Source organism: Anser brachyrhynchus, assembly GCF_964034855.1.
Source record: "Anser brachyrhynchus genome assembly, chromosome: 1".
Classification (NCBI taxonomy): Eukaryota; Metazoa; Chordata; class Aves; order Anseriformes; family Anatidae; genus Anser; species Anser brachyrhynchus.
This window is the reverse complement of record NC_137694.1, coordinates 17170358-17188016: the sequence shown is the minus strand read 5'-3', so window position 1 is coordinate 17188016 and position 17659 is coordinate 17170358. Positions and strand designations below refer to the sequence as shown.

Below are 17659 nucleotides of genomic sequence, written 5' to 3'. Positions count from 1 at the left end.
TCAAAGTTTCCAGTTTGTAGCACTGAGACTTCCCTAACTCTAGGTGGTATCTTTGTAACTGAAGTTATTTAAATGCTTTTCATCAACCAAACTTCAAACAGTTCAGGTTTTATATCCATGTAAAATGTTTTCCATCCTTTGAAAAGTAGCTCCCTTAACCACTCTGTATTTGAAGCCTTAGCAGCTTTATCAGATGCTATCTAGGTCTTGCATCAGAAGAGATGGAAAGCAATGACTTCCTATTCACCTTCTTCATGCAGCTCATCATTTTAGAGACTTCTGTCCCACACAACATCCATGTCTCCAAATTGGAGATGCACAGATATGACAGATAGACCACTCAGTGGATAGGGAATTGGCTGGATGGTTGCACTCAAAGAGTAGTGGTCAATAGCTCAAAGTACAGGTTGAGTCCAGTAATGACTGGTGTTCCTTAGGGGTCAGTATTGGGAATGGTATTATTTAACATTTTTGTAGGTCTCCCCTGAGCCTCCTCTTCTCCAGACCAAACAGTCCCAGCTCCCTCAGCTGCTCCTCATGAGACTTGTGCTCCAGATCCTCACCAGTTTTGTTGCCCTTCTCTGAACAAGTTCCAGGGCCTCGATGTCTTTCTTGTAGTGATGGGCCCAAAACTGAACACAGTACTTAAGGTGTGGCCTCACCAGAGCAGAATAAAGGGGACGATCACCTCCCTGGTCCTGCTGGCTACACTATTCCTGGTACAAGCCAGGATGCCGTTGGCCTTCTTGGCCACCTGGGCACACTGCTGGGTAAATAATCTGTCTGAGGTCAGATCACCAATAACCAAGATACAGTCCTTGGCTACTCAGATTAAATCTACCCAGACCCAAATAGGAAGATTACAGCAGTTATGCTTTTTTACATTTTAACTATTCCAACTGTTGAACAGACAATAGCAGACATGCTTCAATTAGTGTTACATCACAATAATGGGACTAACAAAACGATTATGTTAATTACATTCCAACAGTGAGTAGTTACAACACCTTTATTGCATAAATTGGTTTATTAACTTCCTGGGATGGTTACATTGTTCAATAAAATGTATTTTTTTCCTTCAGGTACTAATAAAGCCTTCAAAGACTTCTATGAAGAGGCGTTTCAAACAGGACTTTGAAGATCTGAAGTTCCTTTGGAAAAGGAAGAGTAACAAAACAGCACTATATTGTATATGTTTTTCCCTCAGAAAAAGTCTTTATTTACTTGAATGATTCTATGATTCTAAGCCTGCCCTTAATGCTATTCATCCTTAAGAGTAATTTACGTGTATGCTCTGTAAGAACACTGTCTTGAATTGAGAAAGGTTAAAGCTGCTTATAGAAAAATTTCTAGACTCTTGTTCTACTTAAAATTGTCTCCTTCATTTTAAGTTTAAAACAACATTTACTCTAACAGATTACATAAGAAAAATAGAAGCAGACATCTGAGTATGAATACAGAAAATACCCTAAATAGAAGCTCCTGTTGTGACCATACTTACACAGAAGAATTTAGTCTCACATATGACACACAGATAAACAAAGAGAAATATCAGTTAGGGACATTATTTGATAAGCAATTACTACAAATGCTAAGGCTGTCCACTTCTCATTAGAAGAAAAGCTACGTTATAATCCTGAATAGGCCCAAATGCTCTCCTTGATTGCCAAACCTGCTTCTCACAAAACGTCTCATGTTTATACATTCACTATTAATACCTAAAGTTGAAAAGATTTTAATTTTAAATTGTTCACAGTAAGAAACAGCCTTATGGAAGCTTCTGATATTGAAAAGAGTAAGAGAAATCCCAAAGTATCATATATCCATCAGAACAGCAGCCTTCACTCAATAATAAACTCGCTGTCAGCAAGACAGAGCAGTCTATCTGCAGTCATCAGAAGCCATCCCTATAATTTTATGTATTATCATTCATAAAATTTTACAACTCAACTTGAATTTTTATTCTAAAATAAAAAGTTGTTACTTCTGTAAGTAATTTAAAGCACAGTTCTGATGAAACAATCCATTCCCAACCTTTTTCTTTTCCTTTTTCTTTAAACTAGTCACAGTTTAAAGAGAAGAAAATAAGACTATGTTTTGTCATTCTCAGGATACAACTTGGACAAGGCGCTGTCATAAAATGAACAATCTAAATTTCTGGAAATTACTAAACAGCTATTACCATATAGAAGTTCTGTCTCACAGATGGAGTTACAGTGCTAGTAACTGCAGGAACAAATATGTAGATGAATATGCAGCTCAAACGTTAGGAGAGCTACATACAGAAATAACAACTGCTAGCATTCTTGACAGGACTCCCACATTTCTAGAACTTGCATTTCTGCTGTCATCAGGATCTGTTTCAACAGGAACTGGAGCATGACTGCAGTACTGTCTTTCAATATCAGCTATACAATGTGCGTAGACACTCTCTTAGTGGAGGTGGCTTGGAAGACTGGCCCACCAATGCCCACAGTTTCCCTGAAGACACCGTATTTGGGGTGCCACGTTCAGCTGAGGAAGGTGGGAAGGAAGAGTGCCTTCTTAATTTACCTAAGCTAAATGGTACATTGGGCTGAAGCATACCCAGAAATCCTAGACGAGCTATCATTTGGTGCTCGCAGGTAGACCCTGTGGTACCTGTGATACAGAAACTTGACTGGTGCATGAAAGCACACATGCAATACACACAAGGTCCACCAGGGCGCTGATCATCCCCCTGTACTCAGCTCTGTTGAGGCCGCACCTTGAGTACTGTGTTCAGTTTTGGGCCCCTCACTACAAGAAGGACATCGAGGCTCTGGAGCGAGTCCAGAGAAGGGCTACGAAGCTGGTGAGGGGTCTGGAGCACAAGTCCTGTGAGGAGCGGCTGAGGGAGCTGGGGTTGTTGTGTCTGGAGAAGAGGAGGCTCAGGGGAGACCTTATTGCTCTCTACAGCTACCTGAAAGGAAGGTGTGGGGAGCTGGGGGTTGGCCTCTTCTCACAGACAACTACTGACAGGACTAGAGGGAATGGCCTCAGGTTGTGCCAGGGGAGGTTCAGGCTGGAAATGAGGAGACATTTCTTCTCAGAAAGAGCAGTCAGGCACTGGGACAGGTTGCCCAGGGAGGTGGTGGAGTCACCGTCCCTGGGGGTGTTCAAGGAGAGGTTGGACGTGGTGCCTAGGGACAGGGTTTAGTGGGTGATATCAGTGGTACGGGGATGGTTGGACCAGGTGATCTTGGAGGGCTTTCCAACCTTGATGATTCTATGATTGTATAATGAGAGAGATAAGAGGTAAATGTTGACACTTGCATGCATATTCCGTATATATGTATATCTTGGCTAATAAGCCCCACATCTGCAGACAAAACATCTACAATTTATCACAACCATAAACTGGCTAGCTAAAACTAGTTCAGCTATGAATGCCTAGCTACTTCAATGAAATGCAGACATGATCAAGACACTTGTCTTGCAAGAGTTTAATGAAAAGAAAGAAAGCTATCATTGACCTCTTTTTCTTAAAAATAGCCCTTTGAAAGGCCCTGTGAGGAATTTTCAGAAGTACTTGTACTAGTTATTTCTGTATGAACTTCTCAACTTCCTGAGCTGAGATATCTTAAGATAAGTATCAGTTCCCACAGACCTTTGAAAGATTTTCCAAACAGAACTCCATCCATCCATTTATAGCTCAGACCTGAGGCACAGGTTAGCAACAACTTTCCATAACTCAGAAGCAAGAGACAACTCTCCAGGAACCCCCGGCAGACTATAAATCTTACTATTTAATCAGCCACAGAGATAGCTAATATACACCTCAGTACAGTACGGTCCCTGGAAATGAATTATTTCCCCTTTATTCTAAAAATTTCCAGGCCCTGATAAATAATGATATTAAAATTTTATTGCTATTTTTAATACATATGGCTAGGTCATTATGCAATGGATATATTTCCCCTTTGGTTATTTTATTACCATTACACTTGAACATAAAATGAAGAACTATACTCAATTTTATACATGAATATTACGTTTTCAGGTGGCACAGATCAGTGTGAACTTTTTACTTGAATGTTAATGGGACTCTGTTGAGGAAAGTGTTATAAGAGATGACATAATAATGAAAAAAAGCTAATTAAGACAGATGGAATGGAATGTCTACATAATTGACAGGAAATAATACTTGTGGAATAAGTTCTAGTTTTCTCATGTCCACAGCCATTATTCCTACAGAGGAAAATGTAGAAGTACTCACACATCACCTACAGTTTAGAAGTGTTCTAAAGAAGACTGGCTTTATCATAAGCTGGGTGGACTGACACCCCAAACACTTTTACCTTTTGATTCTTCAACTAGAAATGCAAGACTAAGTAGTTTGGGTAATTAAACAGGTAGAAAAAACTACAAACACATTACTTGCAATATGAATGTTCCTACCAAAATATTGTTACATACATTAATTATAGATCACAAATGTGAAAGTCTCAAATAATGTGTTAAAAATTATCAAGTGTGATTTTTTTAGACATATTTTGCACGTGGCCATGCACACTCTCAAAAATTCATTTTTATAAATCAGTATTAGAGTATCTTAAAAGAATACAGGCTGGAGACAACCTGGCTGGCAACAATTTCTGTGAAAAGGACCTGGAAGCCTTGGCAGACACATTCAGCATGAGCCAGAAGTGTGCCCTGGCAACAGAGACCAGTAGATCAAGGGAAGTGATCATTCCCACTGAGCACTTACTGTGGAGTTGGGCAGGAACCTCTGCAGACCATCTAGTCAAACCACTGCTCAAAGCAGAATCACCTGGAACAAACTGGTTAGGCCACAAGCAGTTCAGTTTTGATATCCAAGGACGAAAACTTTACAAATTCTCTGAGCAAACTACTCCATCACTTTTTAAACATTAAAAAAAAAAAAAAAAAAAAAAAAAAAAACTTCACTGTAAAACAATTTTTTTTATTCCAAGACCACATCTAGAATACCACTTCCAGTTTTAGGGACCCCAATGCAAGAAAACCATCAACAGACTGGAGCAAGGGCAGAGGTCCGCCAAGGTGCTGGTCGGGATCAAGTGCATTCCCTACGAGAGGCTGACGAAACTAGAGTCCTGGAGAAGGTTTCAGAGGTACATAACAGCAGCCTGCTAAAACCTATGTTATCAAGATGACAGAGCTTAGTTTTCTAATAGCAGCGTGTATCAGGAAGATGAGAGACAAGCAGCATAAGTTGAAACAAGAAATGTTCCACCTCACTGTAGGGAGAAACTTCAACAAGAGGACAAGACAAGCACTGGAACAGGTTACCCCCACAAGGGGATTGTACAGTCTCCATCCTTGAATGTCTTCAAGACCAACTGGACAAAGCCCTTAGCAACCCCATCTCAGAGCTGAACCTCTTTTGAGCAGGACATTGGACTAGATGACCTCCAGAGGCCCCTTCCTATCTCAATTATCCTATGAGCTCATGATTTTGGAAGTTGTCATTTGTTTTCCTGAAATAAATATGGAAAGCTGCAGGGAGTTGTAATCCTTCTGGCAGAACAGTTAAAGAAAAAAAACGTAGCACATAGCCATGAAACACTGAAGAAGAAACCCATTACTGCATACAGTCATCCAAAATTGACCGCTGTGAGACACTATAAGAAGCTAGTGATTAACAGATTAACAAACATAACAGAAAGACAAATTTTTATTTAAAAAACTCCAGTAATCCTATTTAAAACATTTTTCAATCAAGTATGTTTTCTAGCCTGATAAGTGCTAGCCTGATATATGCGTAGCCACTTAGGAGACTGTAACTAGACAGAACAAACTAAGAAAGAAGATGCAAAGTAATTTGAGAACTCAAAATAGATTAAACTACTGTGCAATATCAAACATTAACTGCTGAAAAAGTTCTGCAAAAGAAAAATGAGAAATATTATTTCTGCCTGGAGCTGAAGACACATGCACAGACACCCCTGAAAAAACAAAGCATCTTGACTTAATCTGCTAAAACAACAGATGATTTGACCAAATTTTTTTATGTCTTCTTTAGACTAAGAACTGCAAGAATGTCACAAAGCAACTATCATGCTGCTCAATGCCCACACTGTTGCTTATTCCTCAGGTCCCTGTGGTTCAAATACGTGCTGTTATATTTTAAATACAGTCACATTAGAAGAAAAGGGGTAGGGAGATGAGTGAGGAAAGGAGAAGTCGTAGATATTATCAGTAGCAAAACTACACCTAGGAATACATATTTCTTAATAACAGCCTTCACACTTCTGGAATCAAGAAAATGACACTGTCTGGATGGGATGAAAAAAATAAATGAGTTTTCTATTAAAAATAGCAAAGGACTACAAATACATACATATTTCCGTTATTCTCTTATGCTCAGGAAGGACAAACTTGCAAGAAAGGTACTGACAACTGGACCCTAATAGTTATCACAGTATATAGCCTTTAAACTTATCCAGTCCCGGTAGGCCAACATCAAATGGAAAGCCTATATTCATCAGTATATTATGGCGATTCTACACAGATTCTTAGATTGCAGTTATCATCACAACATCACACATTCCTCTTCTCTAAAATTCTTGCACCATTTATTCAGGCATCTCAGACAAAATGTAAGTAGCCACATGTGCCTCTTGCGATATATTTTCACAGAAAACAAGAAATATTAGCACTGAGCTTGTTTAGGATTCCCCTTGTTTTTTTATGTCTGTTTTTGTCTTTGTTACGGCTTTGTGAGAGAGAAGCGGTTTTTGCTGGTTGACTGTAAAGATATTCTATTGTGCATAGTAGATCACATGGAAAAATACTAAGGGAGGAGTCAGAACAATTTTAATGACTATTTCCAAGAAACAATCAGCAACAGCTTTACTGAGTAGCAGAGAGACCTACAGAGGATGTTCTAGGTTACTGTATATTGGCAGCATGCTTGACAAATTGAGAATCTACAGCATTTAAAGTAAATCCACACCTCAGCTGCCGTGAGCCTGCCTTGGCCCTACTGTGCAGTTCTACTCACGTCTTTGCTATGGTACTAGTTCAAGGTATTCAGCCCTTGAACTAACCAGTGCTTTTTTGTTTAGTTGTGTGGTTCAGCTCTGTGAATCAGCTCACAATAGCCCTCGGCAAGCGATCAGACTGGAAATCAGGTGCAGGAAGGTGCACAGGTTTATTATAGTTTGATATGAATCAGTTTATGAACTCTGGGCATGGTTTAATGCTAAATTTAATGATTCCAGATTGCCTTGATAAGGGTGGTCCCACCGACCCCATACCCACACAGTCCTTGACTCCTTCCAATTAATGGATCTTGCAATATCCAGAATGCAAGTCAGCTCAGTAAAACAGTCTTTTCCCTCCTTTTTTTTTTTTACTCCCTTCCCCTTAACATGCTCACTTCTACTTGGCTTAGTTCTCCCAACCAACTCATTCTGCACCATGACCCCTCCATTTGACCAGCAAAATGGTGTCAACACAGAAGGAAACAAAAGAGTAGAATGCGAGGAAAAAAAAAAAGAAGCAAAATCTTTCATTTCAGCAGCACTCCGCAGATGCAGTGAATTAACTGTAACATCATTAGTCACACCACTACCATAATCTTTCAAGCCTGCTTTTGATAGATGAGTGCATCTTTGAATACATCCAATTGATAATCATTCCATTAATGTAAGAGCTTAAATTTTTATCAGTGCAGTTTAATTCCATTACAATTATTTTCAATAATTTGTTTATCAGTCCTTGATGTTTTTGTATGAAAACAGAGTTTTAAGGAGAAATGATGTCATCTCTGAATTTCTTTTTCTAGAAGAAAAGCAAAGCAGCAGCCCTACAACAGAAGATGTTTCAGAAACAGGAAAAATTGTAGAATATGTTGGAGAGGGTTTCCATTTCTTTACTCGTCTTTCTTCAAGAAGATTTCAAGTTCTGACTTTTAGTTTGATATGTGGTCAAATATTTTGAAATGCTGTTTTGAGCAGCATCTTTTACAGGGATCAATATGACAAAAGGAATATGTTTTTCAATGATGCTCCACATAAAATTGAGCTAGCATTCACTTGACCTTTAACCAGGAGAAATACATTTAAGATACCCTCAAGGAAGTTTAAGTCTTCTGTTTCTCAACTCAATATCATAACAAAAACAAATTTCACTAAGAGTTTAATTTCACAAGATACCTTAGCCAATGAAACATTCACATTAAAACATACATGACAAGCAAGAATACATCAAAGCACTCTACAATGAAAGAAATATCTACGAAAAAAAAATGCTATCAAAATAAAGAACCTGGGTAACATGAATTTAGCTTCACTAATAACTACAGCTTCATTTCATATGAATTTTTATTGTTACTCACATTTCATGACGATTTACTAATGATTGGAGGTAGTCACTTTCCACACACACAAATTCAACCTCCATAGTCTTCACTACATTAAAACCACTTGGAGAAATAAACACTTAAATTTTCAAACACTTGACTAAAGCATTTAAAAAAATAAGAAAATCACATGGGCCCTACCAAAAGGACTGAATCCATTAAGTACTGTAGAAGCACTTTTCCATTACCTCATCGTTTAAGAAAATGTTAAGAATAAATTAACCAGAGTTTTGCTATCCCTGTAACAATTTCTATTGTCACCAGAATAATACTGAAACAATTTCAAAGCAAAGATCTTCCACATTATATGAGTAGCTCATTTGAAAGCAGGGAATAATCAGAAAGAGATGGTATGAATATCACTTAAAAAAAGAAAAGAAGAAGCTGCAATGTGCTAAATAGTTGTAACCGTAATTTATTTTCTAATCAGCTCACTGAAAACAGCAAATGAACCCTGACTGCAACCATCTGCCTACTGAACATTGTTAACATTCTTTGTTGCCAGTGCAAAAGAGAAATCAACACCTTTCAGAAACTTTCACATCTCTATCAAAGGTTGACTTTGGTCCCATCACAATCCAGAAAGTCACGCTGATTATTTTCTTGCATATATTCTGACTTTCAAAAGTCAGATTATGTTTACTTTTCAGTAAGATTCAAAACGTTCATCTCAAATGAGACAGCTCTGAAAAACAGGTATTAGATACATACTATTTTTGATGCCTATAGCAACAAAAAGCCTATAAAACTTAATTCAGGTAACTTCTTTGTGAAGTCTGAAGGATCTACTTTACCATGCATCAACACTGCAGCATAAAGTGTTTCAAAATGTTAAATATCAAATACAGATGTTTGGACTACCATTTAATCTATGCTAGATTGTACTGAATCGTCCTTCACTTAAATACAAGATGTTCAGCTGCATATCTACTATTACTTGTAGATCCTTCTAATCTTTGCGAACTTATGTACCAACTAGTACATAGACACAAATTCTCCACTCTGTTACTTGTAGCACTTAAAAAATTGCGTCCACAGTTACAGCTTCCCCATGTCAAAAAAAAAATCAGACAACACTCAGTGAAGTAGCAGAAGTATCAAGACTCAAACAGATGTTTTAAAAATATGAAGATAATTTCAGAAACTAACAAGACGGCAGTTGTTAAAAGGTCGCTGTATCTATCACTTGAAAATGATTAAATATAGAAACCAGCTTTTCAGAACCTAAGTGGGACTATTTTAGTTGGAGACTTACGTAAATATTCTCCACAATTGGTGACTGAGCTGTGTAACATGCCTCTAGAACTGGAGATTTTGACTCTGATCTAGCACATCATACTGCAATGAAACATGTAGACGTTTTGATGAATAAAACTGTTGAGCAACATCTTCTTTTCTAATACTATGCCAAACTTGCAGCAGATTTCTCCAATGGGAAAATGTACTTCTCCCCTGTTTTTCATAGAAATATTCTTTCTCAACAACCTTCAAGTAGTTCAAAGCCATGACATTAATCAGTTATCTCCACTACTTACAGACAGGAAAAATCAATTTACCTGAATGCCATCAAGCAACTTGCTCATGCACCAATAACTGTCAGCTTCTATGTTCTGCAGCACTTCTTCAGGCAGACTGGAAACATCAAAATTTTCCACTTCTTCTTCTTCTGTTTCAGGAAAAGAGAGAGAAAAAGACAAGTCAATGAAGTGCACAGAATAAATAAAGCAAGGATGAGGAAAATAACTGAAAACAAAGACAAGCACCACTTATCTTCTAGTCAGAAACTTCAACGCACATTTACTTAAACAGTGAATAAATGAATAATTTATTGCTCAACTGTGTCATCTAATGGCTTTAAATGTTAATGAATACTTAATTTCTTGCAGACTGTGAAAATCTCAAACCATGCCTGGTTAACCAGAATTAATATATAATAAATTGCTTCATTCTAGACACTTTACACCTGAAAGAGGATTATCAGAAGCCCTCATGCTATGTATGAACAATCTCAGCAGAACATCTACGTTTGCATCATACACAGTAAAATATGTTGCATGCTTTCACAGAAGAAACCCCCAAAATAAACCTTATAGAAAGCCAGCAAAATGATTTAAAAGCTGACTATAGCTTTTCAAGGATCATTTGTTTGTTTCCAGGTAAGCATTTGGAATCTGAAGGAAATCAGACCAAAGGAAACAGACTATTTTTTCCCTCCAAAAAAAGATTCTCAATACTGGATAAGCACAGAACCCTCAAGGCTGTCTAACTCATAGAAATTGACTCTGTTATCACAACAAAATAATATTTTTTTAAAAATAATCTCTAATTGCAATGAATCTGAGTTTTACCACTTAGGCCAGATCACTTGATTTTAAAACATGGCATCTGAATTAATAAAGAGTATGATATACTAAAGAAGGAATTACTTCCTTTACACAATTGCAAGACAGGAAAGGATAAGCACTAAGAGAACCAAGAATATGTATTTCCTTACAACTCCTCTATTCTCTATCTCAAATCTCTGCAGTACGTTGTTACAGAAGCCTATGGACATCTTTAGGTTATCACATTTGATTACGCAAACTTAAAGCACTTACTATTCAATTGGCGATAGCCATGAGCATTCTAACATACAAGTGATTTTATCACTACTCATAGATTATCAGAAGCAAGGCGTTACCAATGCATTCTGGTGTGCACTGCCTGAGGGATCATTGTTTTTGGAATATGAAATGTTAATAGCTATAGGATGAGGAGATTAGGTTGTGCTAACAAAATATTAGTTAAGATATTGGAAAACCTGCTGAGTGGAAAAAAGGATTATAGCAGGGACCCCATAAATAAAAGCACATGATGATCCCAGAGGTACCAGGACTATGAACAAGGCACCAGTGGTCAGTTACTGGCTATTAAAGGAATGCCACCTTTGCATTGCAGTACAGTTTTAAAAACCCAGACTGCAACAGAAGACCAACAAACAAGTACCCAACGCATCTAAGATTCCTATGTAATAAACTCAGATATAACAGGGACTTCCAAAACAGCGAAGACCAAGTAGCAGACTCAATATCAAGCTTTTTAATAACAGATCCTTTCACGAGGAAGAAACTCCTTACCCCACTTTAGCAGCATATTCTCAGAAAAAGAAGGGCAAAAGCCCCACAAATCATCATCTTCCTCCCAGCAAAAGAAAGCAAATTCTGACAATTCTTTGGGAGAACGGGATCAACACTGTCTGTACCTGGGAGGTAACAATCCCTTTGACATCTTTCTCCTCAGTTCCTATCCCCTTCTTTACTAGGTTCCCTTCACTGAAGACAGACTCGTGTTTATTTCAATCCAAACCCTTCAGAAAAATATGTTAAAAGAAAAGTCTGGAGTATTACAAAAGCCAGAAGGTTTTTTTCAGGTAGAGATGCTCAAAAGTGCAACGGAGATAACAAGAAGGCAAACAGATGAGCAGGAAGAAAAAAGATTATATGTAAAGAAAACTAATTCAGATCAGACGAGTAACTAAGGTGATGTACATTTGACAAAATTAATCCAAATAAAAATGCCAGTTCTGCAGCTCAAAAATGAGACAAGGGAAAGGTCCCTTGCAAATTATCATCAGTGTCAAAATGTCCTTTAGCAAGTCCTCTGTAACTCAGAATACCCATAAGACATTCAATTTAAGAAGTCAAGTTTCATGTGAACCTGTGCAAAATTAATATTAAATGTCTACCTATCTCCCTCCGACATGCTCTGCCCTTAGATTAAAAACAAACAAAACACACACACAAATAACAAGAAAATCCCACAATTTTCAAAGAAGCCCTTTTTAACAGTTCAGAAATTAAAATCAAGGATATCAAGGATGAATATTCCCTTTAATTTAAAAGAGAAAGACTTTTCCAGGCAAAAAATTAATTAATTAATTAAAAAAGAATGATGTATCCTCTACAGCAGGAAAAAAAATTAAGGGTATGTCCTATATACACTAACTCATAAAAACTTTTTACAGTTTTACCATTTATATTTACTACTTATTCATAAGTCAGCTCACTGTGTAAAGCTGCTTAATACTTTTAATTTAGTTTTCAGAAAAAGGAAAAAGTGTGACTCATTCTTTCTCTGCCTAACAAGGTCTGAAGTAAAACAATAAATGAACCCCTATTCCTCATATAATTTATATAAAATTAAAATATACATGGAACATTATTCCTCTAGAAAGAAGCAATTTTCAGACACTGTTTCACTAAAGATTTGCAAAAGGAATGGGTTGACAACTACTTCGATGACCTGTTCCTTTGCAAATTTCCTGCCTTTCAGCACCTTTTCTTTTCATGATCCTGCTATCACATTTCTGAACAAAAAGGAACTTACAAACTGTAAGTACAACACAAAAACTCTTCTGCAGGTACTCACGAAAAGATAAGTAAAAAAAAGGATTTTTATCTTCTGTTTCTCATCTTACTTATCTTAGCTCTTTCTTACCCTGCTCTTCCAAAATCTACCATTTCACACTATAGTCTCCTACCAGAATATAAAACAACACAAAAGCTTAACATACACCTAACCATCAAAGGTGGCCATCTTCACCTCTCTTCACAGCCAACAAAGAAAAACAAGTAGTTACAGAGGATTATCTCACTCTAAACCAGAATCATAAAATAAATCAGATGAATCACATCCCAAGCAAACCCTGTTTCTCAGTGTTAGCTGTAACTTGAGCTTAACATGACTACTGCAGAATGCAGACATAGAAAGTCTGAAATTAGATGAAATAAAACTTCAATGGCCCATCAAAGGACTCCCCAACCTGTGAATGAATGACCAGCAACAAAGAAAAATGATAAACTGCAAAAAAAAAAATAATTTGAGAAACAAGGTTGAAGGAAATTGGACAGCAAAGACATCCCAGTATTAATATTTTGGAAAAAAAAAAAATTCTAATGGTTCTAGTAAGAAAGCACCATCAAATCAGAAAGATTATGTTTCAAGAAAATAGAATGTAACTTCTGAGAAACATTTTCCAGTGTTTCCAATGATTCCTCATCATTACAAGTATGTTCACCAAGCACAAAAATGTATGTCAGAAATCAGCCTTTTTCAAAAGCACATAGGTCTGATATTAAATTCATTATTCTAGATTCTAGATTCTTATATTCTCGTATTCTTATATTCTAATATTTTATTCTAATATTCTTATATTCTAATATTTTTACTATTTTACAGAAAAAAGAAATTGTATAATTTCAATAGAAAGGCAACTATTAGCAAAAAGCGTAGGCAGCATTTAGGAATCATCCGATTCTTCCACTAAGAGTCCGTAGTTGCTAAATATACTTTCACAGACCGACACGAACAACTATTATGGAAATAAAAATAGCCCTATTAGGAAGTACTCGTCCAGTTTTCTTGTTCTCATTTTGCTCTCTCTCCCTTTGGAAGAGACATCCAAGAACATCACGATTTCCTGTGGCATATACTGGCTGATTGTTAGCATCTTCATAAGCCTCTTATATGTAAAATAAGTTTTCAGGATTTTTCATATGTTCTTTAAATGTATAAGCTACTTCCAGTCCAATTTTCATTCCCATTGTGCTTCTCGTGCTGCAGAAAGAATAGTCTCATCTAATGTCAGATAATAAAGTTTTGAAACACAGAAAAAAATCTCCTGATGAAATGTGTTAAGACACCTCCATGTATTTCAGCTATATGCTTGTAGTCCTTACTGGCTACTACTAAGGCAACTGTCAAGCTTTAGCTTATAGCTCTGCATCCAAATACTTCAAAAAGTCAAAATGTGGAGAAATATACTAAGTTTTCTCACTATATTGGCTAAGAAGTATATTTTTTTGAATACATTATATTCATCAGTAATTTTCGAGTAAAATGTGGTACGTGGTGTCTCCCCACAAAGAGATACATAGTGGAAGTCATCCAGATACTAAAATCTAATAAAGAAGGCAAAGTATCATGAAAGACAGAAAGGGAGCAAGTGCTCACTGACCTGCAGTCCTGCAATGGTTGCTGCATTTTATTATGGAAGCTCAAAATTGACTCTGAATATTTGAATGACACACACAACTACTGAAATAAAAATAGGACACCAAAGATAGGACACCTGTTTTCATTACAAGCTCCAATTAAGGAATATTTGATTTGCAGAATATGCAAAGTACCAGTTTACATATTAAGCATTTATTAGTGTAGGCAATAGTGCAAAATGCTTCCTTGAGGTTTTAAACTATCATTGCACGTAACTTGTAGTGGGACAGGGAGGGGACTTACTTGGATGAAGACAAACACACTTGAGATGTTTTCCAAAAAAAAATAAAATGAGCAAAGGGATTAAAGAACAAACAACAGAAGCAGCAAAAATAACAACCTCAAAAGTACACGAGATTAGATATTATTGCAATTTAAAAACTTTGTTTAAAAACAGAATCACAAATTCTGGTTTTAGATAACTTCAAATTTGTTTTCAATGACTGAAATCTGAACAGACAGTATCATAAAGATTAAATAACAATAATATGGGGAAAAACAGCAGGCAAACGTGTACATGTATAAATAACTTGGGGGGGAGGGGGGAAAATCACTGCATAAAAAGACCTGACTTCAAAGTCTCCCAGCAACATTTCTCATTTTCTTCAGTTTCCTGTGGAGATTTTTATCGTGTTATCTATGTAATTGTAGAAGACAGTAAAATAGTTGCCTGGAGGAAAATTGCTGTAGCATAGAGTCAATGACATACTGATCTGAATATGTGCATTGCTGTAAGCATGGAATTAAGTGTTCTTTACTGATTGCCATTGTACATTTCTGAAACTTCCCACAGTGTATAAAAATAAGTTTTTCCAAATAGCTATAACTGGATCCACTCCCAAAGGCAGTAACGTAAGGATTAAAAAAAAGTATTGAAGTATTAATTACAACTAATTATACATTTATTTCCCAATGACAACAGAAAATAAACATGCCGAACAGATGATAATGGCTTATATCCATTCAAAATAGGTTTCAGTATGAGGTTAAGCTTAGGCAATAAATTTGGTACAACTTGTTCAAAATGAGAAAAAGAAGTTCATATCTGATCTCTCACTGTCTTTTAAATGCATTTGATTTTTTCTAAAAACTGCTTGAATTTCACCACGGGTAAACGCATCTGCCATTACAGACAGATGGAATCACACAATACGTATTTCTACATTAATTAAACAACTGGAAAAATTTAACTTTATTTATGAAGAAATTCTGTGCAGAAATAAACCTAAAATACTGAAAACTCAGATGAGTTCACTAGAGTGGGAGTTAGGGGCCAAAATGGATGGTGGTATAAGAAAAATCTGAAAGTGGTAAAGCCCAAAACAGATCTGATACAACACCGATGACTTATGATTGTTCTTCATGTACATTTGGTATACAATGTAATACACACATAAACGTTAGAAACATTACTTCTCCAAACATCTTAAAATTGTTCTCTCTTGCAGCACTAATGTGTACAAACTTAATTCTCACATAGTGTACAAAAACTGCCGTAGATTTCAAGTCCAAACTACATAGCTGTTGCAATCATTTGCAAGGAAATCATTAAGAGCTTACATGCGGAGGTGCTTGTCTGTATAAAGTTCACAGTATTTTGTTGTAATCTACTATAGATGTCATAGCTTCAGATAGACTTACCTAAAAGTTACCAGTGAAGTAAGCAAATTACAAAATTATACAGATATGATTGCATTCGGAGGTGCACAACAATATCCCCACATCTAGACGATCTTAAATATTCCACTTCAAACTCAGTTTTCAAAGACTTATAAAAGAGCTATTCAGTCATTGCTGCACTAAAGCAACATTTTTCTAAGGGGATCAGGACATAATAGAACATTTAAATGTAAATTATTTCAGTAACAATTACCTAATTAAATATTTACATAACCACATCAATATCTCCCATTGAAAAAAATCCTAATTAGGTATTTATCTGATAGAAATAGCTTTTGAGCTGTTAAGGAGTAATTACCAAAGAAAAAACTTCCCTGTCTTTGTGATACTGAAGTCACAAAGTTAAAATTAAAAAATATAAAGAACCCAATCATCTCATCCATCCAGACTTAGGTAAACATAACGTTATTGCATTTCAAATATTCCCCTATTACAAGCCATGTTCTCACACTGCCTGTATTGTTGAGTTGTCTGTTTTGACGCTGTTATTAATCTGACACTTGTTTTCAGTTCATCTCTAACAATTTCCTAAAGATGTAATAGGAAGCAGGATAAACACCTTTACACATCAGTATAAGAACGATGTTTTCATCATTAATCATTTCACTTTATTAATATTAATTTTCCAAATAATTTTACAGTGTACGGGGAACGTTATAATCTCCATTGACCTGGAGAAGACAGTAAATCACCTTCTCCAAAAACACTGTAAGCTTGATTACTTTGACCTAATTTCTATGCTCATCAAAATTAATGGATGACCCTGCAAGTACTCTCAATTTGTTCTATCACAAAGGAGTAAATATTTCATATACTTATTCTCTAATTCCAGACTGCATAACGGTAATCAGTAAATCATCGGGAGAAGTCCTTTAAGTGGGTCTGCATGCTTGCCAGGAAGATTTTCCACTCAGGCTTTTCTAGACCAGGTTTTAAAGGCAAAAATATTTTTTCCCCACGAAGTAGTCCAAAGCTTGACATTAGCTTCTGTCCATAAACCACTGCACACATCTACACAGAAATTGGCTTGGTTTTGAGAATGTTAAATTTATGTGAAACACAGGGAAATTATCAGCTCATGTTGCAAATGAAACTAAAGGCATATGCTCCCCATAGGCTGCACATAACTGAGATTACAGCTCTGTAATTCAGATGAGAGAAACATAACAAATATTTATTGCTTCAACAGCCCTACCATGAAAATAAGAGTACCAAAGAGAACCAAATAAACCTTGTGGCACCAATGGGTCTTTCACACACAGAACTTGCATAGCACAGAATACAAGACTGGCAGCCAGACTCCTACACAAGTGAGAAATCTGGCCGGTAAATGCAATTTATACTCAGAAAAAAAGGTTAAGCTGGATCCCTGAGTATGACATCATTGTGAGACAGCAGTATTCAAAGCTTTTAAGATGACAGCTCTTCTCAAAAAAAAAAAGTATTTCAGCAACGGTGAAGAACACAACGCTCAGTGCATATTCTTCTCAGAGCAATCACTTCAATGGGTTTGTTGCTGTCAACCCAAACAGACTGCCAGGGGGAAGCGGTGCGTGTGATACTAAATTAGGGGACTAG

At 36.5% G+C, this 17659-nt stretch overlaps 1 protein-coding gene across 1 annotated transcript in view; it reads right to left on the bottom strand.

Annotated features, from left to right (window-relative positions):
* The window catches only part of TBC1D22A (TBC1 domain family member 22A), a 174574-nt gene that overhangs the window by 101000 nt on the left and 55915 nt on the right, over positions 1-17659 (bottom strand). The window contains exon 9 of the mRNA XM_080602568.1: positions 9925-10034. Within this exon, the coding sequence (XP_080458694.1) occupies positions 9925-10034 (110 nt within the window). The remainder of the gene's footprint in view (positions 1-9924; positions 10035-17659) is intronic.